The sequence below is a fragment of the Procambarus clarkii genome, chromosome 28 (assembly GCF_040958095.1).
Source record: "Procambarus clarkii isolate CNS0578487 chromosome 28, FALCON_Pclarkii_2.0, whole genome shotgun sequence".
In the NCBI taxonomy this organism is placed as follows: Eukaryota; Metazoa; Arthropoda; class Malacostraca; order Decapoda; family Cambaridae; genus Procambarus; species Procambarus clarkii.
In genome coordinates, this window is record NC_091177.1 from 39336279 (window position 1) to 39358778 (window position 22500).

A 22500-nucleotide genomic window follows, 5' to 3' on the forward strand; every position below is an offset into this window, starting at 1 on the left:
AATATTTAAACACTAGACTGTAATTTAAAAAAAATGAGTTAATATATTTACATGTTGTGTGATGACGTCACAGAATCACCCATTCTCTAAATTCTTAATGGGTAACTATAGTTATCATGTGTGTCGGATTTCCAACATAATTCCGGGGGAGGAGGGGGGGTGCAGAATACGGGTTGAAGTCCCGGTAAGAACTGCGATCACTTTATTCCTCGCCCTCAGAATTATAGAGTTTCTTTAATTTGAGCTTGCTCTGTTGTGCAGCAGTCCACTCTGGACGGATGTCCCGTACTGGTGCTTCGGGTGCTGGAAGTCACTGAGCGTCTTTTTTTCCCTGCTAGTTCTAAAGGAACTAATTTCTCTAGTGTTTTGAGAGTAGTGTTGCTTCGGCATTTTACTTTCACTGTTCTCAAGAAGCCCTGACGGTCTGGATGAACAGAAACTATTTGGCCCATAGGCCACTCAGAGCGTGTCCCATCGCTGTTCACCAGAACTATGTCACCAGGGTTCAAGTTAATTCTGTTGTAGGGGTTGTTTCCCCATAATGATACTCCCTCAGAGCAGTCAGGTATTCTCGAGTCCATACGTCATACCACCGACTTATCACTCCTGAAAGATGTTTGAAACGTTTAACCAAGTCACTCTTTCGAACATATGAAGGATCTTCTGGTTCTTCATCCATAAGGGACACTAGAGTTCTTAGAGCTCTCCCATAGATCAGATGAGCTGGACTCAATGCTTCACGCTGCAAAACATCATCAGAGAGGTAGGTTAGTGATCGGTTGTTAACTCGAGCTGCTATCCCATGTCTATCCTTTGGCGGTGTAGAGTTTTCCGTAGAGAACGTTTCACTGTACCAATCATGTGTTCATAGAAACCTTCATGCCATGGTGCTCTGGGAGGTATAAATTTCCAGTGGCACTGCTGTTGATTTAGGTCAGTGTGCATCTTTGGGTGGTTCCAAATTTTCCTCTGGCAGGCTTCTCCTGCTACTAAGTTGGACCCATTGTCTGAGATCATTAACTTAGAACAGGATCTACGTGAAACAAACCTGCAGGAATCCTGTAAGAATGCCTCAGCACTCATATCGGGAGTCACTTCTAGATGTACTGCCCTTGTTGTGGCACAGATGAATAGGTAGATATATGTCTTCACTGGAATTTTGTCCTTGTTGCCTGTCAGTGTTAATGCTCCTGTGAAATTTACTCCTGTCGTCTCAAAGGGACGAATATGTACAACTCGTTCCTTTGGAAGTGGAGGAGGTCCTGGATATGGCAACCCGTTCTCGCACTTGCTTATGGTCAATATTGGCTTATTTAATAAGTGCATACGTGACATACTAATTGAGTGTGAATATTTTAGTTTACCTTGAAAAGATTCATAGAAAACACCGACCTCACCTAACCTTCTTAGTATGTTAAGATAAGCATCTTATTGCTTCTTATTTTCAATCATTACTTCTTGAGGTTATCTTGAGATGATTTCAGGGCTTTTTAGTGTCCCCACGGCCCGGTCCTCGACCAGGCCTCCAACCCCAGGAAGCAGCCTGTGACAGCTGACTAACACCCAGGTACCTATTTTACTGCTAGGTAACAAGGGCATAGGGTGAAAGAAACTCTGCCCAGTGTTTCTCGCCGATGCATGGGATTGAACCCAGGACCACAGGATCACAAGTCCAGCGTGCTGTCCGCTCGGCCGAATGGCTCCCCTACTTAACCTATCAACGGTATAGGTTAAGTAATAATTGTAATTAAGAAGCAATAAGATGCTTATCTTAACAAACTAAGAAGGTTAGGTGAGGTCGGTGTTTTCTACGAAGCTTTTCAAGGTAAACTAAAATATTCACAACCAATTAGTATGTCACATATGCACTTATTAAATAAGCCAATATTGACAGTAAGCAAGTGCGAGAACGGGTTGGATATGGACACACTCTGACATCGTACCTCCGGCAAATTACACAGGATTTATGTATGGATTTTACAGTCTGCCGTCCTTGGGGTAGCCAGTACTCTTGTCTTAAGTCTGTGAGGGTATCTAATACCCCACCATGCAGAGTGTTGTATCTGTGTATGTGTAACACAATTAGCTTGCTTATTTAGTAGTGACGAGAAAGAAATATTGGATTCTTTGCTTCCAGATCTATGTCCACATGCTGTAAGCTGCCTCTGCATTTGATTAGGTAATAATTGTTGGTGTCTATCCAGAGACCCAGATCATTTTGAGGTTTCTTAGGGACATTGTCAAATTCTGTCCCGAATGTATCTGTTTGGGCTCTTTTGACCCAGTACCTTCAGGCACTAGGGAATTGATGCTTGATTCCTATTTTCTTTAGAAAATCAAACACCACTTGGGTGACACCTATTTGTTTGTTCAGTTCAGAGCATTTGTTAGGATCAATTACCAAAGTCTGAGATGGTTCTGGATTCTCAGTGGGAACAGTGACATTGATCACAATGACTTGTGGCTTTTGTTCAGGCCACTGGACATTGACCAGCCACTGAGGTCCATTGAACCACATCGCTGCTTTGGTTAATTGCTGTAAAATCAGGCCTCAGGAGACATTCATATAGATAGATAGTCAGCTGGATTCTCCTTGGTAGGTACATATCTCAGTTTGAACCCTGCTGATAACTCTCATATTTCCTTACGAGAAATACTGTTAGTATCGAATTGGACAGTTAGTATCGCGGTTACTCACGTAAGGATTTTTACTGTTATTGTTCTTCGCCCACAGTAGTACTGCCTCGTTATCTGACCACACCACTATTTCTTCAAAGTTTATGTTGCTTAAGGCCTTGATCAGATAATGAGCCAATCTTACTCTTAACAGTAAGGTTGTTAACTCCAGTTGTGGCAATGATCGTTTCTTTAACGGTGCCACTCTGGCCTTTGAGGTGAGCAAATTGGCTTTGCTCATTTGATACCAGGTAAGCTACTGTGCCATAAGCCTTTCCTGAGGCATCACAGAATACATGTAGCTTAATTGATGTTTTTCATTAACTGTCTTCTGAGGGAACTTGTCAGACTCTAGGATACTTAAATCTTTCACTAGCCCTTGCCACTTTTCTTGTAAAGAAGGTGTTAGAAGATCATCCCAGCCTATCTTCTGTTGCCAGCATTCCTGCATTATCAACTTTCCATTTATTAAGATTGGACTTAATAGTCCTAATGGGTCGAAGGGTTTGCTGACTTGTGATAATAATTTTTTCATTGTTAGGTTGGTTCCACCGACTTGATTGTCAACTGATCTGCAGTTGTATCTCATTCGACGCCTAGTACCGTTGTCTTCTGGGGTACCTTGTAGTCGGGAAATTCTGTTTGATTAGTTGATTTAATTTTGTATTGTTGGAGACCCATGACTGGAGAGGCATATTTGCTCCCAATAATTCTCGATTGGCCTCGTCATATATGTTCAGCAGTTTACTTTCACTGCTGTTTGTTCCTTGGAAATTGTCCACATACAGATTGATGCTAATTTCAGTTTTGTTTGGGCTATTAGTCTCTGTGGTGTAGTGGTAAGACACTCGCCTGGCGTTCCGCGAGCGCTATGTCATGGGTTCGTATCCTGGCTGGGGAGGATTTACTGGGCGCAATTCCTTAACTGTAGCCTCTGTTTAACGCAACAGTAAAATGTGTACTTGGACGAAAAAACGATTCTTCGCGGCAGGGGATCGTATTCCAGGGACCTGCCCGAAACGCTACGCGTACTAGTGGCTGTACAAGAATGTAACAACTCTTGTATATATCTCAAAAAAAAAAATTAGACTTCTTCAAGTCCAAGGTAGCTTGAAGCAGAATTGGAGAAGAAGTCGCACCAAACAAAACTGATGTGAACCTGTATTTGACCATTTCACTGTTTGGATCATTAGGATCCTTGATGCATAGGAACTTGGTACAGTTACGGTCTTCTTCTTAAAGACCTACCCTAAGGAAGGCCTTTCTTGATGTCAGCCGTGTATGCATAAGTTCCGATGCAGAACTTTAACAGCATTTTGTATAGCCTCTGAAAAAGGCTAGGGCTAGTTTGAAGGCAGTCATTCAATGAAACACTATTCTGCTTGCTCTTAGCACTGCAGTTAAATATTATTCTTATTGGGGTAGTAGCTGAATTTGTCAGTACTGGGTGGTGCGGCAGGTAGTGCCCAACCTCGATAAGTTTGTTATTGAGCTGTTGCTTGATTATATCATGGATAATAAAATATATTTTAACAGAATAAATAATAAACAGAAATGCAAGATTGTTACAAAAAGGTGAAATAGTTACTTAAAGTGTTGTGTTTTGTGACAAGTTAAATGTAATGAACGAATTTTGACTGTAAATGTCTTAGCAAAAGCTCTTAACACATAAAAGTCAGTAATTTTTATTAATTTTCACTTGAAGCGTAAGTTTATTAGTACATAAGGTTTGCACATGTTTAGTTTGATGTAATACTTAAAGTTGTTTGAGGATACATAATGCAGTGTCTTACTTTACAAATATTTTGAAAAGTTGCCCTTCACTACTTATTTATTGAATGAAGAATAACGTTTGTTACACTTGAGAGATTATTTGATGCTTGAAGAAGTCCTAGAGAGTGACTATTTTATATAAAGTCGTGTTAAAGAGTGCAAATGACAATTAAAATGATTTTGGAAAGTATTATTGCTGTCTTGGAGAGATTCTTTAAATGCATGAAGATTTTAGAGAACATTCTTCTTAAGTAAAGACAACACAGAGAGTCAGAGAGTCACAAAACGTCCGAAATACAGCAGGTTTAAATCTCAGGGGGAATTGATATATTATTAAAGTAGTCGTAGGACAAAACTAAGACATAGAGACAGAAGCTGGAGTTCAGTAACTGTGTTTACCATATTTACTACATCTGAAATAACTATGTTTTAAATCTTGAGGAAATTGATCAGATAATAGCGGGGGTGTGAGAAGGAACTAAGGTGGACTAAGGAGGGAACAACCGTGGACATTTTCAAGAGGAAACAAGATTTATTCCTCCAAGGAGTGCCGGACCAACCGGGCTGTGGTGGGTATGTGGGCCTGCGGGCCGCTCCAAGCAACAGCCTGGTGGACCAAACTCTCACAAGTCAAGCCTGGCCTCGGGCCGGGCTTGGGGAGTAGAAGAACTCCCAGAACCCCATCAACCAGGTATCAACCAGGTAAGGTGGTGGAGGGGGGGGGGGGGCAGGAAGTGAAGCTTGGTAACTAAATTGTTGTATTTTATTATGTCTGAAATACAGTGCTTTTAAATTTCAGGGAAATTAGCATTAACGGAGTTATAGGAGTAAAGTAACGTGGAGGACAAGAGCTGAAATTTGGTAATTGCTTTCACCCTATTTACTATGCAATAAATAGAGCGGGTTAAAACTTCAAGGGGAATTGGACTGTTAGTATCGAGTCTACGAGAGTAAACTAAGGCGGGGGGACAGGAGCTAGAACTTGGTAACTCTATTTTCGTTACTTACTCTGTCAGAAGTATGATTGCTTTAAATTTTAGAGGATTTATTTAGATACTAATGAAGATACGAGAGGGGACTAAGACAGGGATGGGAGCTAGCACTGGGTGTCTCATTTTATCTTATTTACTATGTCTGAAATATGAGTGGTTTTAATTGGGCTATTAGTAGCGAAACTACACTTATAAATGTAAAGAGCTCAGTCAAAGCGCTAATATCTAATGAACGTTTTAAAATATCTGCTCAACACTGAAGAGTTTAATTTCCTCCATAAGATAACCATAACCTCTTAAGAATGCAGGTGTAAGTAAAACTCCTGTAAGTAAGTAAATATTTGGGTCATAAACTGGTCTCTGACAAATTTCGGTCTCAAACTAGACTCTAGCAATATATGAACTTCTTCCATAAGAACTCTGTAAGAACACAGCAAGGATTAAAACTATGAAAATTGGGTCTTAAACTGGTCTCTATAACATTTGGTCTTAAACTGGTCTTGGCAAATATTTAGGTCTTAAACTGGTCTCTGTCTAATTTCGGTCTTAAACTAGTCTCTTAATAATTTCGGTCTTAAAATGGGTTACATAGCAGTAAATGGATATAAAACTAAACGTTACTGCTAAGATGTCTATTTTCCTTAACAAAACTTCTATGAACATATTATCAGAAAATGGTCTGAAGTATTTCGGTCCTAAACTATTCTCTGAAAATATTTCGGTCTTAAACGAGTATGTCAGTGACGAGTTAAAACTCTGACAATTTTTTCCTGGGACCTCTGATGTCTTAGCAGTAACTGGCCTCAAAAAAATTTCAGTTAATGCTAAGTCGTCAACTCTACTTCTAAGGTTTACTCTTCCCTACAAGCAGTGAACGTTTACTCTCCACCCACAGGCAGTGAACGTTTACTCTCCACCCACAGGCAGTGAACGTTTACTCTCCACCCACAGGCAGTGAACGTTTACTCTCCACCCACAGGCAGTGAACGTTTACTCTCCACCCACAGGCAGTGAACGTTTACTCTCCACCCACAGGCAGTGAACGTTTACTCTCCACCCACAGGCAGTGAACGTTTACTCTCCACCCACAGGCAGTGAACGTTTACTCTCCACCCACAGGCAGTGAACGTTTACTCTCCACCCACAGGCAGTGAACGTTTACTCTCCACCCACAGGCAGTGAACGTTTACTCTCCACCCACAGGCAGTGAACGTTTACTCTCCACCCACAGGCAGTGAACGTTTACTCTCCACCCACAGGCAGTGAACGTTTACTCTCCACCCACAGGCAGTGAACGTTTACTCTCCACCCACAGGCAGTGAACGTTTACTCTCCACCCACAGGCAGTGAACGTTTACTCTCCACCCACAGGCAGTGAACGTTTACTCTCCACCCACAGGCAGTGAACGTTTACTCTCCACCCACAGGCAGTGAACGTTTACTCTCCACCCACAGGCAGTGAACGTTTACTCTCCACCCACAGGCAGTGAACGTTTACTCTCCACCCACAGGCAGTGAACGTTTACTCTCCACCCACAGGCAGTGAACGTTTACTCTCCACCCACAGGCAGTGAACGTTTACTCTCCACCCACAGGCAGTGAACGTTTACTCTCCACCCACAGGCAGTGAACGTTTACTCTCCACCCACAGGCAGTGAACGTTTACTCTCCACCCACAGGCAGTGAACGTTTACTCTCCACCCACAGGCAGTGAACGTTTACTCTCCACCCACAGGCAGTGAACGTTTACTCTCCACCCACAGGCAGTGAACGTTTACTCTCCACCCACAGGCAGTGAACGTTTACTCTCCACCCACAGGCAGTGAACGTTTACTCTCCACCCACAGGCAGTGAACGTTTACTCTCCACCCACAGGCAGTGAACGTTTACTCTCCACCCACAGGCAGTGAACGTTTACTCTCCACCCACAGGCAGTGAACGTTTACTCTCCACCCACAGGCAGTGAACGTTTACTCTCCACCCACAGGCAGTGAACGTTTACTCTCCACCCACAGGCAGTGAACGTTTACTCTCCACCCACAGGCAGTGAACGTTTACTCTCCACCCACAGGCAGTGAACGTTTACTCTCCACCCACAGGCAGTGAACGTTTACTCTCCACCCACAGGCAGTGAACGTTTACTCTCCACCCACAGGCAGTGAACGTTTACTCTCCACCCACAGGCAGTGAACGTTTACTCTCCACCCACAGGCAGTGAACGTTTACTCTCCACCCACAGGCAGTGAACGTTACTCTCCACCCACAGGCAGTGAACGTTTACTCTCCACCCACAGGCAGTGAACGTTTACTCTCCACCCACAGGCAGTGAACGTTTACTCTCCACCCACAGGCAGTGAACGTTTACTCTCCACCCACAGGCAGTGAACGTTTACTCTCCACCCACAGGCAGTGAACGTTTACTCTCCACCCACAGGCAGTGAACGTTTACTCTCCACCCACAGGCAGTGAACGTTTACTCTCCACCCACAGGCAGTGAACGTTTACTCTCCACCCACAGGCAGTGAACGTTTACTCTCCACCCACAGGCAGTGAACGTTTACTCTCCACCCACAGGCAGTGAACGTTTACTCTCCACCCACAGGCAGTGAACGTTTACTCTCCACCCACAGGCAGTGAACGTTTACTCTCCACCCACAGGCAGTGAACGTTTACTCTCCACCCACAGGCAGTGAACGTTTACTCTCCACCCACAGGCAGTGAACGGAGGCATTGTGATGGTGAGCTTCTACAACAACTTCCTGACCTGTAGTGAGGCTGCATCTATCAAGGATGTAATCGGTACGTCTCTTCTGTCATTTGTAGAGGTGCGGATGTGTGGAAGTGCTGGTGTGTTGAGGTGCGGGTGTGTGGAAGTGCTGGTGTGTTGAGGTGCGGGTGTGTGGAAGTGCTGGTGTGTTGAGGTGCGGGTGTGTGGAAGTGCTGGTGTGTTGAGGTGCGGGTGTGTGGAAGTGCTGGTGTGTTGAGGTGCGGGTGTGTGGAAGTGCTGGTGTGTAGAGGTGCGGGTGTGTGGAAGTGCTGGTGTGTTGAGGTGCGGGTGTGTGGAGGTGCTGGTGTGTTGAGGTGCGGGTGTGTGGAAGTGCTGGTGTGTTGAGGTGCGGGTGTGTGGAAGTGCTGGTGTGTTGAGGTGCGGGTGTGTGGAGGTGCTGGTGTGTTGAGGTGCGGGTGTGTGGAAGTGCTTCTGTGAAGAGGTGCTGGTGTGTATAGGTACTGGTGTGTAGAGGTGCTTCTGTGTAGAGGTGCTGGTGTGGAGAGTTGTTTGTGTGTATATTCGTCGCCTTAGACCTACGGTGCTTGCTTGGTTGTAGAGAATACACAGTAGTTCAGTTCAGTAATTTTTTAGGTAAAGGCAACAAGGTATAGATGAGGCCTGCCGAGGTCCTACCTAGCTCTGGTTCTGTGAGATACCGAGGAGAGCGGCCAGTGCCGGCTCTGTGGGGAATGACGTCAGAGCCCTACTCCCCTGTGATTGGCTATAACCCAACCGTCATACAATTTGAGTACAAACACCCCTCGGTCACGCTACCAAATCGACGTCCCTTGTCGACAAGCTCTGGCTAGCTAAATACAATGATACTGAAAGGACCTCGGTGGTATGCAATAATAGCTTACAAGTATAATAACAGATTAAAATAAAAAGATAGATAAGATGTGCGTAAATACAAACACCTCTCGGCATGTGCACAAAAATAAGAACATAATTACTCGGTAGAAAAACGTGGTAACAAAAATCATGGTAATCTGAACAGGAGCATGTCTGAGTATCAGATATGAACAATACTGCCAAGTCAACTGAAGTCGATACCTCATCGACTTCAGAGGGGCAAAATGTATAGTTAAAAGTAAGGGTTTCGTTGAACGAAATGTGATCTAGTCTGCTCTAATCAAACATTGTAACAACAGCCTTAATGTGAGCCCTGGTATGTACAGGTTGGATCCCCTATATAAGCCTCAATATAGCACGTCAGTATAATATAGCATACATTTAACCTGTATGGCCCTTTTATATATAGATGTATTAATATAAGAAAGTACTTAAGGAAATTCCTGTTTCAATTCTTCCTCCGTGGTCTGACAGTCATATATGTATATATATATATATATATATATATATATATATATATATATATATATATATATATATATATATATATATATGCATATATATATATATATATATGCATATATATATATATATATATATATATATATATATATATATATATATATATATATTACATATAGTCCCCAGGACTATATGCAACTAAAATCTCACACCCCAGAAGTGACTCGAACCCTGTACACACCAGTTGCATTGTGCTTATGGCAATATGGGTTTGAGTATCTTCTGGGGTGCGAGTTTTCAGTTATATATATATATATATATATATATATATATATATATATATATATATATGTCGTACCTAATAGCCAGAACGCACTTCTCAGCCTACTATTCAAGGCCCGATTTGCCTAATAAGCCAAGTTTTCATGAATTAATGTTTTTTCGTCTACCTAACCTACCTAACCTAACCTAACCTAGCTTTTTTTGGCTACCTAACCTAACCTTACCTATAAATATAGGTTAGGTTAGGTTAGGTAGGGTTGGTTAGGTTCGGTCATATATCTACGTTAATTTTAACTCCAATAAAATAAAATTGACCTCATACATAGAGAAAAGGGTTGCTTTATCATTTCATAAGAAAAAAATTATAGTAAATATATTAATTCAGGAAAACTTGGCTTACTAGGCAAATCTGGCCTTGAATAGTAGGCTGAGAAGTGAGTTCTGGCTACTAGGTACGACATATATATATATATATATATATATATATATATATATATATATACTAGTAGTACCCGCCACGCGTTGCTGTGGCTCAGTCTGGTTAAATGAAAAAGAAAGAAAAGAGAAAGCGCACGTTTCTAATATGTTTAATTTGACAATGCTTGTGTGTACACAATATTTTGTTGTTGTTCCATTGTCTGCGGATATATAGAGATTGTCTGGTTTGCCGACTCTAGAACACGCAACATATAAGTGTCCTTGTGAGAAGCAATCTGTGTCTTGATATAAACTGCACAATTCTAAAGATTGGTTCCGAGCTTTGTTGAGGGTAATTCTAAACGCCAATCGAAATGGAAATTACATTGTCTTAAATCGATATGGCATATCTGTTGGAATCATAGGAATGCGAGGATTAGGACATAATCACCTTTGAAAGATCCTGTCAAGATTGTGGCTTCTACGACGTAGCTGATTATTTTTTTTTACTGCAAGGTCCATGGCATCGCAAAGCTTTGGCTGATTGATATTTCGCAACATGATAATTGGCACGCTGATTTTCAATTGCCGTACGTGTGGTGGTATCCCTGGCAGATTGAGTGAATTCAAAAATTCTGTAGGATAATTAATCGCTTCATCTGCTTCCTCAACAGTGTCGACGGACATGTATGTGACTGCCTCGCGTTGTATGTTAGACTGAATAATATTGTTAAGTTCGTAGACGTCTTTGTTCTTGGCCGCAAGAAGAGCTCGTTTATTTAGCCAATCGTGATTCTTATAATTGGTTTGAATATTGGGAAATACTTTCTTAAAAAATTCTTCGTTTGACGTTATTAAATTGTAGAAGTTATGAGGCAATGAAATTCGTCCTGAGGTCAGATCAACCGGCACGTTTCTGTTCTCAATTTCCAGAAATTGATGTGAGAATATCCTAGCTGATGGATCGTTTTGCTGCTAGACACGCATATTTGTAGTTAATTTTAACGTCTTTACATGGCTCCACAAAGTAGAGTTTTTCAGGCAAGCATTTATTTTGTCTGCTGGTGTCGATCGAGGAATTACAGGTAATGTTTTCCTGAAATCTCCTTCAAGCAATATTAATGCGTTAGCAAATGGTCTGATGTTTCACCGCAAATCTTGCAATGATCGATCAAGAGCCTCGAGCGATTTTTTGGAGTCCATTGTGCATTTTTCCCAAACAATAAGTCTACATTTCTGCAATACTTTTCCCATGCTGGATGCTTTGGAAATGTTGCACGTGGGAGTTTCAATGAATTGCATGTTCAGTGGCAATTTCAAAGTCCAATGAGCAGTTCTTCCACCAGGTAGCAATATTGCAGCTATTCTGGACGACGCAAGAGTACAGTATAGTACTGTTGTACTGAATAGTAATAGTCTGTTGTTCAACATTAAATGGCTATGCCATTTTGGAATTGAATCGCTGCAAGACTCAATCTAATTAGGAAGGTTTTACCAGTTCCTCCTGGCGCATCTAGGAAGAAGATTTCTCCAATCCCATTAGTAACAGTTTGATTTTTTTTTTATTGTAAATGCTTTTTGCTCAAGCTTACGAATATTTGATTGCACATACGACAACAGATCACCTGTGTTGTAATTTGGTACACGACGCAATTCTATAACGAACGAAGTAGCAGCAGATGGATTCGGTGATGTCATTCCCAGTTAAATGAGAACTTTGTTCGCGATTTCTAAGCTAAAATCTTTAATCATAATCAACGCTTCGTTTTAGACTTCTGCTGTGAAAACCATGTTCATATATGAAATATCCTTGTGTATTCGAAGGACAATATTTGAAGCCATGTGCGATTTATATTTCTCCCCTAACTGTGTTGGAGAGGGAGAGCAGCCGGTCAACATGATTGCAAACAATGCAAGAATTTTATTTTGTTGTGACGTGTTTGACGCGTCATTAAGTCATACATCCCAGTGTCTGTTGTTCAACATTAAATTCACAACTTGAAATGCACTACGGAAAGTGACATGTGTGACGCCGTTTGACAAATCTCAATTGCTGGAAAGACGTTGAACTGGGCACATTTACCAACAGCACGCGAAGGAAAAAGCATTCATCTTGATTGGGATGCATGGTGTACAATCTACCTATCTTAGATTGTTTGAGTATGCCAAGTTGTCTGTCGACTCTCTCTCCTAGTTTGCGACGTTCAAATGATTTTCTACTCGCATTCCATATGTATTACGTAGGCACTTCCGCATACAGCAGTGTTTTCGCAAACGCGTCATTCTAACATAACATGAAAAAAGCAGTTAACATTGTAGCTGGTGGATTCATGGCTTTTTTTTTTTTAGAGATATACAAGAGTTGTTACATTTTTGTACCGTCACTAGTACGCGTAGCGTTTCGGGTACGTCCCTGGAATATGACCCCCACGAAGAATCGTTGTTTTAACCAAGTACCCATTTTACTGTTGAGGTAAACAAAAGCTACAGATAAGGATTTGCGCCCAGTAAATCCTCCCCGGCCAGGATACGAACCTATGACAGAGTGCTCGCGGAACGCTAGGCGTGTGTCTTACCTCTACACCACGGAGATATTTGTTTCACATATGCAGATGTGAAATAAACACGTTGTTCATTTTCTTGTTTTCAAACCAGAAACAAAAAATACTAAGGAAATATTTCAAAATCAAACACAGTTTAATCGACACAGCTCAATTCCACCACCAACTTCACTAAAAAATAAGAACAGTTAAAAAAACGATATGAAAAAAATGAAAAAAACAAACAAAAATAAACTATACTCACAAAATGAACGGTATGGTAAACAACACACCTCAATTTCAATGCAATATCACACAAAATAATTAAATCAAAATGAAAATAAATCGAAATACATGAAAATTCAATTTATCAATGCAATTGGAAACATTGAAATGGAATTGTAACAATTTTAGTATTGTGTGTGTAGCTTTCACATGCAACAGGTGGCGCTGTTTTTCAAAAAAAGCATGTTTTTTCCTGTCACAGGTGAGGCATGTATTTAGTAAGTATATAAAAACACGCGCCTATTCGAATGCAACGTTGTGTCAAAATTTCAAAGCAATCGGTAAAGGGGTTTCGAAGATTTCCTTCACGTGAAAAACACAGTTTTTCAAATAAATCATGTTTTTTCCCTTCACAGACGTGACATATATTTAGTATGTATATATAACAATCCGCTTGGATGTGACGGGAACGTTGTGTGAAAAATTCAAAGCAATCGCTGAAGAACTTTCGGAGATTAGCGATTTTGAAAAATCGAACATTTCAATTTTTATTTATATAGATAGCATGTGTGTTGCTCTTACTGGCAACAGATGGCGCTGTTTGTCAAGAAAAGCCTAGTTTTACCTGTCACAGGTGTGGGATCTATACTTATACATACGAAATGAACGGTATGTTAAACAACACAGCTCAATTCCAACATAATGCCACACAAAATAATTAAATGAAAAATATAATAAATATTAATCTATGAAAATAAAATTTATGAATGCAATCGGAAACATTGAAATGGAATTCGTGACATATTTAGTATAGCGTGAATATTGCTATTATGTGCAACAGATGGCGCTGTTTTTTAAAAACGCATGTTTTTACCTGGATGTGCAGAATACCCACGTTGAAATGCAAAGGTGCAACAGGTACTCTGAGAGAGAACTCTATCAACAACAGAGGCCCGAGACTGTTCAACACGCTTCCGCTACACATAAGGGGCATAACTGGCAATCCCCTCACAGTGTTCAAAAGAGAACTGGATAAGCACCTCCAAAGGATACCAGATCAACCAGGCTGTGAGTCATACGTCCGGCTGCGAGCAGCCGCGTCCAACAGCCTGGTTGATCAGTCCAGCAACCAGGAGGCCTGGTCGACGACCGGCCCGCGAGGACGCTAAGCCCCGGAAGCACCACAAGGTAACCTCAAGGTAAGGTAACCTGTCACAGGGGGTGGCATCTATATAATAAGTATATAAAAAGACGTGCCTATTCAAATGCAACGTTGTGTCAAAATTTCATAGCAATCGGTGAAGAACTTTCAGAGATTACAGCGTGTGTTGCTCTTATGTCCAACAGATGGCGCTGTTTTTTAAAAAAAAAGAGTGTTTTTTCCTGTCACAGGTGAGGCATGTATATAGTAGATATATAAAAAGACGCGCCTATTCGAATACAATGTTGTGTCAAAATTTCAAAGCAATCAGAAAAGAGGTTTCGAAGATTTCTCTCACATGAAAAACACAGTTTTTCAGAAAAAGAATGTTTTTTTTTTTTTACCGTCACATACGTAATATCTATATAGTACGTATATAAAACCCTGGCCGGATGCGAATGGAACATTGTGTAAAAATTTCAAAGCAATCGGTGAAGAACTTTCGGAGATTATCGATTTTCAACAAACGAACTTTTCCATTTATATATATATATATATATATATATATATATATATATATATATATATATATATATATATATATATATATATATATATATATATATATATATATGTCGTACCTAGTAGCCAGAACGTCGTACTCGGTCTACTATGCAAGGCCCAATTTGCCTAATAAGCCAAGTTTTCATGAATTAATTGTTTTTCGACTACCTAACCTACCTAACCTAACCTAACTTAACTTTTTCGGCTACCTAACCTAATCTAACCTATAAAGATAGGTTAGGTTAGGTTAGGTAGGGATGGTTAGGTTCGGTCGTATATCTATGTTAATTTTAACTCCAATAAAAAAAAATTGTCCTCAAACATAATGAAATGGGTAGCTTTATCATTTCATAAGAAAAAAATTAGAGAAAATATATTAAGTAAGGAAAACTTGGCTTATTAGGCAAATCGGGCCTTGCATAGTAGGCTGAGAAGTGCGTTCTGGCTACTAGGTACGACATATATATATATATATATATATATATATATATATATATATATATATATATATAATATATATATATGTCGTACCTAATAGCCAGAACGCACTTCTCAGCCTACTATGCAAGGCCCGATTTGCCTAATAAGCCAAGTTTTCATGAATTAATATATTTTCTTTAATTTTTTTCCTTTGAAATGATAAAGCTACCCATTTCATTATGTATGAGGTCAATTTTTTTTTATTGGAGTTACAATTAACGTAGATATATGACCGAACCTAACCAACCCTACCTAACCTTAGGTAAGGTAACCTACCTTTTCGGTTACCTACCTAAGGTTAGGTAACCGAAAAACTTAGGTTAGGTTAGGTAGGTTATATATATGTCGTACCTAGTAGCCAGAACGCACTTCTCAGCCTACTATGCAAGGCCCGATTTGCCTAATAAGCCAAGTTTTCATGAATTAATTGTTTTTTGACTACCTAACCTACCTAACCTAACGTAACCTAACTTTTTCGGCTACCTAACCTAACCTAACCTATAAAGATAGGTTAGGTTAGGTTAGGTAGAGTTGGTTAGGTTCGGTCATATATCTACGTTAATTTTAACTCCAATAAAAAAAAATTGACCTCATGCATAATGAAATGGGTAGCTTTATCATTTCATAACAAAAAAATTAGAGAAAATATATTAATTCCGGATTAATTAATTAATTTTATATATATATATATATATATATATATATATATATATATATATATATATATATATATATATATATATATTTTATTAAATATGACCGAAAAAGTAAGATTAATAATTCTAACACGAATTTTCTCAATCTTTCGTACATTATGCTTCACTGTTGGAGGTAAATCAAAAATCACTTCTCCAAAATTCATTTTTATTTCTAGTCTGACGCGACACGGGCGCGTTTCGTAAAACTTATTACATTTTCAAAGACTTCACAAATACACAACTGATTAGAACTTGCGTTTCCCTGATTTTATATCTACATTTGAGTGAGGTGGGAAGGGTGATGTGGCATTACATTTGAGTAAGGTGGGAAGGATGATGTGGCATTAGAGGATATTAATAGGGTATTAAAAGTATCAACACAAGACAGAACACGAAACAATGGATATTGAATAGAAGTGTTTGTAGAAAGCCTTTTGGTCCATATTTCTTGATGCTTCTATATTGGAGCGGAGTCTTGAGGTGGGTAGAATATAGTTGTGCAATAATTGGCTGTTGATTGCTGGTGTTGACTTCTTGATGTGTAGTGCCTCGCAAACGTCTAGCCGCCTGCTATCGCTGTATCTATCGATGATTTCTGTGTTGTTTACTAGGATTTCTCTGGCGATGGTTTGGTTATGGGAAGAGATTATATGTTCCTTAATGGAGCCCTGTTGTTTATGCATCGTTAAACGCCTAGAAAGAGATGTTGTTGTCTTGCCTATATACTGGGTTTTTTGGAGCTTACAGTCCCCAAGTGGGCATTTGAAGGCATAGACGACGTTAGTCTCTTTTAAAGCGTTCTGTTTCGTGTCTGGAGAGTTTCTCATGAGTAGGCTGGCCGTTTTTCTGGTTTTATAGTAAATCGTCAGTTGTATCCTCTGATTTTTGTCTGTAGGGATAACGTTTCTATTAACAATATCTTTCAGGACCCTTTCCTCTGTTTTATGAGCTGTGGAAAAGAAGTTCCTGTAAAATAGTCTAATAGGGGGTATAGGTGTTGTGTTAGTTGTCTCTTCGGAGGTTGCATGGCTTTTCACTTTCCTTCTTATGATGTCTTCGATGAAACCATTGGAGAAGCCGTTATTGACTAGAACCTGCCTTACCCTACAGAGTTCTTCGTCGACTTGCTTCCATTCTGAGCTGTGGCTGAGAGCACGGTCGACGTATGCGTTAACAACACTCCTCTTGTACCTGTCAGGGCAGTCGCTGTTGGCATTTAGGCACATTCCTATGTTTGTTTAATTTGTGTAGACTGCAGTGTGGAAACCTCCGCCCTTTTCCATGACTGTTACATCTAGAAAAGGCAGCTTCCCATCCTTTTCCGTCTCGTAAGTGAAACGCAGCACGGAACTCTGCTCAAATGCCTCCTTCAGCTCCTGCAGATGTCTGACATCAGGTACCTGTGTAAAAATGTCGTCAACATACCTGCAGTATATGGCCGGTTTCAAGTTCATGTCGACTAAGACTTTTTTCTCGATGGTACCCATGTAGAAGTTTGCAAACAGGACACCTAGGGGAGAACCCATAGCGACCCCATCTACTTGCTTATACATGTGCCCATCCGGGCTCAAGAAGGGTGCCTCTTTAGTACAAGCTTGGAGTAGTTTCCTCAGAATACTTTCTGGCATGTCAAGAGGAGTACAGGCTGGATCACGATACACTCTGTCGGCTATCATTCCGATTGTCTCGTCCACAGGTACGTTGGTACGTACCAACGGAATGATAGCCGACAGAGTGTATCGTGATCCAGCCTGTACTCCTCTTGACATGCCAGAAAGTATTCTGAGGAAACTACTCCAAGCTTGTACTAAAGAGGCACCCTTCTTGAGCCCGGATGGGCACATGTATAAGCAAGTAGATGGGGTCGCTATGGGTTCTCCCCTAGGTGTCCTGTTTGCAAACTTCTACATGGGTACCATCGAGCAAAAAGTCTTAGTCGACATGAACTTGAAACCGGCCATATACTGCAGGTATGTTGACGACATTTTTACACAGGTACCTGATGTCAGACATCTGCAGGAGCTGAAGGAGGCATTTGAGCAGAGTTCCGTGCTGCGTTTCACTTACGAGACGGAAAAGGATGGGAAGCTGCCTTTTCTAGATGTAACAGTCATGGAAAAGGGCGGAGGTTTCCACACTGCAGTCTACACAAAGGAAACAAACATAGGAATGTGCCTAAATGCCAACAGCGACTGCCCTGACAGGTACAAGAGGAGTGTTGTTAACGCATACGTCGACCGTGCTCTCAGCCACAGCTCAGAATGGAAGCAAGTCGACGAAGAACTCTGTAGGGTAAGGCAGGTTCTAGTCAATAACGGCTTCTCCAATGGTTTCATCGAAGACATCATAAGAAGGAAAGTGAAAAGCCATGCAACCTCCGAAGAGACAACTAACACAACACCTATACCCCCTATTAGACTATTTTACAGGAACTTCTTTTCCACAGCTCATAAAACAGAGGAAAGGGTCCTGAAAGATATTGTTAATAGAAACGTTATCCCTACAGACAAAAATCAGAGGATACAACTGACGATTTACTATAAAACCAGAAAAACGGCCAGCCTACTCATGAGAAACTCTCCAGACACGAAACAGAACGCTTTAAAAGAGACTAACGTCGTCTATGCCTTCAAATGCCCACTTGGGGACTGTAAGCTCCAAAAAACCCAGTATATAGGCAAGACAACAACATCTCTTTCTAGGCGTTTAACGATGCATAAACAACAGGGCTCCATTAAGGAACATATAATCTCTTCCCATAACCAAACCATCGCCAGAGAAATCCTAGTAAACAACACAGAAATCATCGATAGATACAGCGATAGCAGGCGGCTAGACGTTTGCGAGGCACTACACATCAAGAAGTCAACACCAGCAATCAACAGCCAATTATTGCACAACTATATTCTACCCACCTCAAGACTCCGCTCCAATATAGAAGCATCAAGAAATATGGACCAATAGGCTTTCTACAAACACTTCTATTCAATATCCATTGTTTCGTGTTCTGTCTTGTGTTGATACTTTTAATACCCTATTAATATCCTCTAATGCCACATCATCCTTCCCACCTTACTCAAATGTAATGCCACATCACCCTTCCCACCTCACTCAAATGTAGATATAAAATCAGGGAAACGCAAGTTCTAATCAGTTGTGTATTTGTGAAGTCTTTGAAAATGTAATAAGTTTTACGAAACGCGCCCGTGTCGCGTCAGACTAGAAATAAAAATGAATTTTGGAGAAGTGATTTTTGATTTACCTCCAACAGTGAAGCATAATGTACGAAAGATTGAGAAAATTCGTGTTAGAATTATTAATCTTACTTTTTCGGTCATATTTAATAAAATATGTCTACAGGAAAGACTGCTACCAAAATATATATATATATATATATATATATATATATATATATATATATATATATATATATATATATATATAAATATATATATATATATGTCGTACCTAGTAGCCAGAACGTACTTCTCAGCCTACTATGCAAGGCCCGATTTGCCTAATAAGCCAAGTTTTCATGAATTAATTGTTTTTCGACTACCTAACCTACCTAACCTAACCTAACCTAACTTTTTCGGCTACCTAACATAACCTAACCTATAAAGATAGGTTAGGTTAGGTTAGGTAGGGTTGGTTAGGTTCTGTCATATATCTACGTTAATTTTAACTCCAATAAAAAAAAATTGACCTCATACATAATGAAATGGGTAGCTTTATCATTTCATAAGAAAAAAATTAGGAAAAATATATTAATTCATGAAAACTTGGCTTATTAGGCAAATCGGGCCTTGCATAGTAGGCTGAGAAGTGCGTTCTGGCTACTAGGTACGACATATATATATATATATATATATATATATATATATATATATATATATATATATATATATATATATATATATATACGCACTTCTCAGCCTACTATGCAAGGCCAGATTTGCCTAATAAGCAAAGTTTTCATGAATTAATGTTTTTTCGACTACCTAACCTACCTAACCTAACCTAACCTAACTTTTTCGGCTACCTAACCTAACCTATAAAGATAGGTTAGGTTAGGTTAGGTAGGGTTGGTTAGGGTCCGTCATATATCTACGTTAATTTTAACTCCAATAAAACAAAATTGATCTCATACATAATGAAATGGGTAGCTTTATCATTTCATAAGAAAAAAATTAGAGAAAATATATTAATTCAGGAAAACTTTTCTTATTAGGCAAATCGGGCCTTGCATAGTAGGCTGAGAAGTGCGTTCTGGCTACTAGGTACGACATATATATATATATATATATATATATATGTCGTACCTAGTAGCCAGAACGCACTTCTCAGCCTACAATGCAAGGCCCGATTTGCCTAATAAGCCAAGTTTTCATGAACTAATTGTTTTTCGACTACCTAACCTAACCTAACCTAACTTTTTCGGCTACCTAACCTAACCTAACCTATAAAGATAGGTTAGGTTAGGTTAGGTAGGGTTGGTTAGGTTCGGTCATATATCAACGTTAATTTTAACTCCAATAAAAAAAAATTGACCTCATATATAATGAAATGGGTAGCTTTATCATTTCATAAGCAAATAATTAGAGAAAATATATTAATTCAGGGAAACTTGGCTTATTAGGCAAATCGAGCCTTGCATAGTAGGCTGAGAAGTGCGTTCTGGCTACTAGGTACGACATATATATATATATATATATATATATATATATATTAATCGGGCCATATATATATATATATATATATATATATATATATATATATATATATATATATATATATATATATATATATATATATATATATATATTGTGACGGTAACGCGTTGGTGTTCGGCTGTTCAAAGCTAGGGGTATGGCCTCGTCACATAGAATAAAAAAAAATAGAAAATCTGGAACTTCGTCTGTGGTAAGGTAAGGAGAAGACACACAAAACACAAGTAAATTTTAACAATGGAATTTTAATTACGTTAGATAAACAAAACATGAATAAAATGGACATACAAATTCGTATAATAAAATCAATCAATCAAAATAATAAGAATAAGTAAATGACAAAATGAAAAGTTACGTTAAGACAAGTGAGCAATAACAAGCTGTGCAATATACAATAAAATGAGAGGTGCAGGAATATTGGCTTTAAGCTATCACCTCTCTTAGTACACGTAAGCCAAAGCTTAGTCTACCAGGAAGAAGTGTTAACCATATGAAAGCACTGAATATTCTGAGGACTGAGGTCGTGGCGGCCCCAGACATCAAGTAGTATGGTGGGTGGAGTGCAGTTGCAGCTAGACCGGCGGCCAATCAGCGAGGAGCCGGCAACAAGACAGGTAGTTTGGCGGTTTGAGGCTGAGCAGGTGTTCCTGGCTGCATACGTTTTGCTCTCTGGCAAACCTTGGAGATGTTGTTGTCGTTGTTGGACATTTCTTCCATAGTAGTTTTATATATTTGTAACGACGTATTTTTGGAGGGAAGAGCAGGCTCAATCTCTTGAAGGAGATTATCGTCACAACTCTCCCTCGAAGCCTGCGGTTCTGGAAGAAGTACGTCGTTATGTGGTGAAGTAATGGATGGAGTCGCTTCTACTTCATAAACTCTGGAGAGATCATGGGCTAAGATGTTGTCGGAATCTTGGTATAGCGTGTCTCCAGGTTGAATTCCTGCAGTTAGCAAGCCCATAGTAGAAGACGTTGAGATGGGAAGTGGGCGTGCTGCAGGAGGTGTAGGGTGGTGTGGTCCGTGTTGATGGTGGACCGAGCACTTTTCAGGTGTGGAGTGAAGTGCTGGAGCTTCAGGATGATGAAGAGTAGTTCCTTGCCAATTGTTCCGTAGTTCCTTGTAGCAGTAGTCGCTGACAGGTGTGTTCTCCTCGCCTCGGTGCTGCATCACGACACCACCAACGTCGGTACCACTGGCGTCGACATGGAGGATGAAGGGCTTATCTGACGAGGTGAGAGTGGAATTAGAATAGGGCAAAGGAGCACGATTATTATCCTGAAAGTATTTGGGAAGATCATTAAGGATTTCAGAATTAGAAAGCGCTGACTCCTTGTCAGTGCTTTCGGGAGGAGAAGCTGGGAAGGTCTCACTGTGGATGTGGGGTTCTGTGGAGGTAGAACAGTTAATCAGGACAGTGGGAGGAGTACCATTATATTGCTTCAGGAGGTTGACGTGGCACAGTTGGGTCTTCCGCCGCCTATCTGGAGTCTCTATGACGTAGCTGTTGTTATTTCTGCACTCTTTGACGCGGTAGGGTCCTGAAAACCTGTTTTGTAAAGGTGAACCTGGGATAGGGAAGTATGCTAGAATGAAGTCTCCTGGCTTAAATTTTCGTACTTTGCTGTTCTGGTCGTAATGAGTCTTCATCCTCTCCTGGGCTTTCAATAGATTATCATGGGCAAAACGGTGGACTCTCTCTAGAATGTGTTGAAGGTTTTGAAGAAACTGGGGCACATTCTGATGCTCACTGAGGGTGGCATCTCTGAGAGATTCTTTGAAAGCCTTAAGGGGAGTACGGCACTTACGGCCGTAGAGCATCTCATAAGGAGATACTCCTAGGGACTCATTGGGGAGACTTCTGTAAATACACATTATAAGGTCGATTTGCTTATCCC

The 22500-nt window shown here is 40.2% G+C and overlaps 1 protein-coding gene across 1 annotated transcript in view; it reads left to right on the forward strand.

Annotated features, from left to right (window-relative positions):
• Positions 1-22500, forward strand: part of LOC138369538 (dipeptidase 1-like) — a 523228-nt gene that overhangs the window by 426241 nt on the left and 74487 nt on the right. The window contains exon 7 of the mRNA XM_069332943.1: positions 8156-8240. Within this exon, the coding sequence (XP_069189044.1) occupies positions 8156-8240 (85 nt within the window). The remainder of the gene's footprint in view (positions 1-8155; positions 8241-22500) is intronic.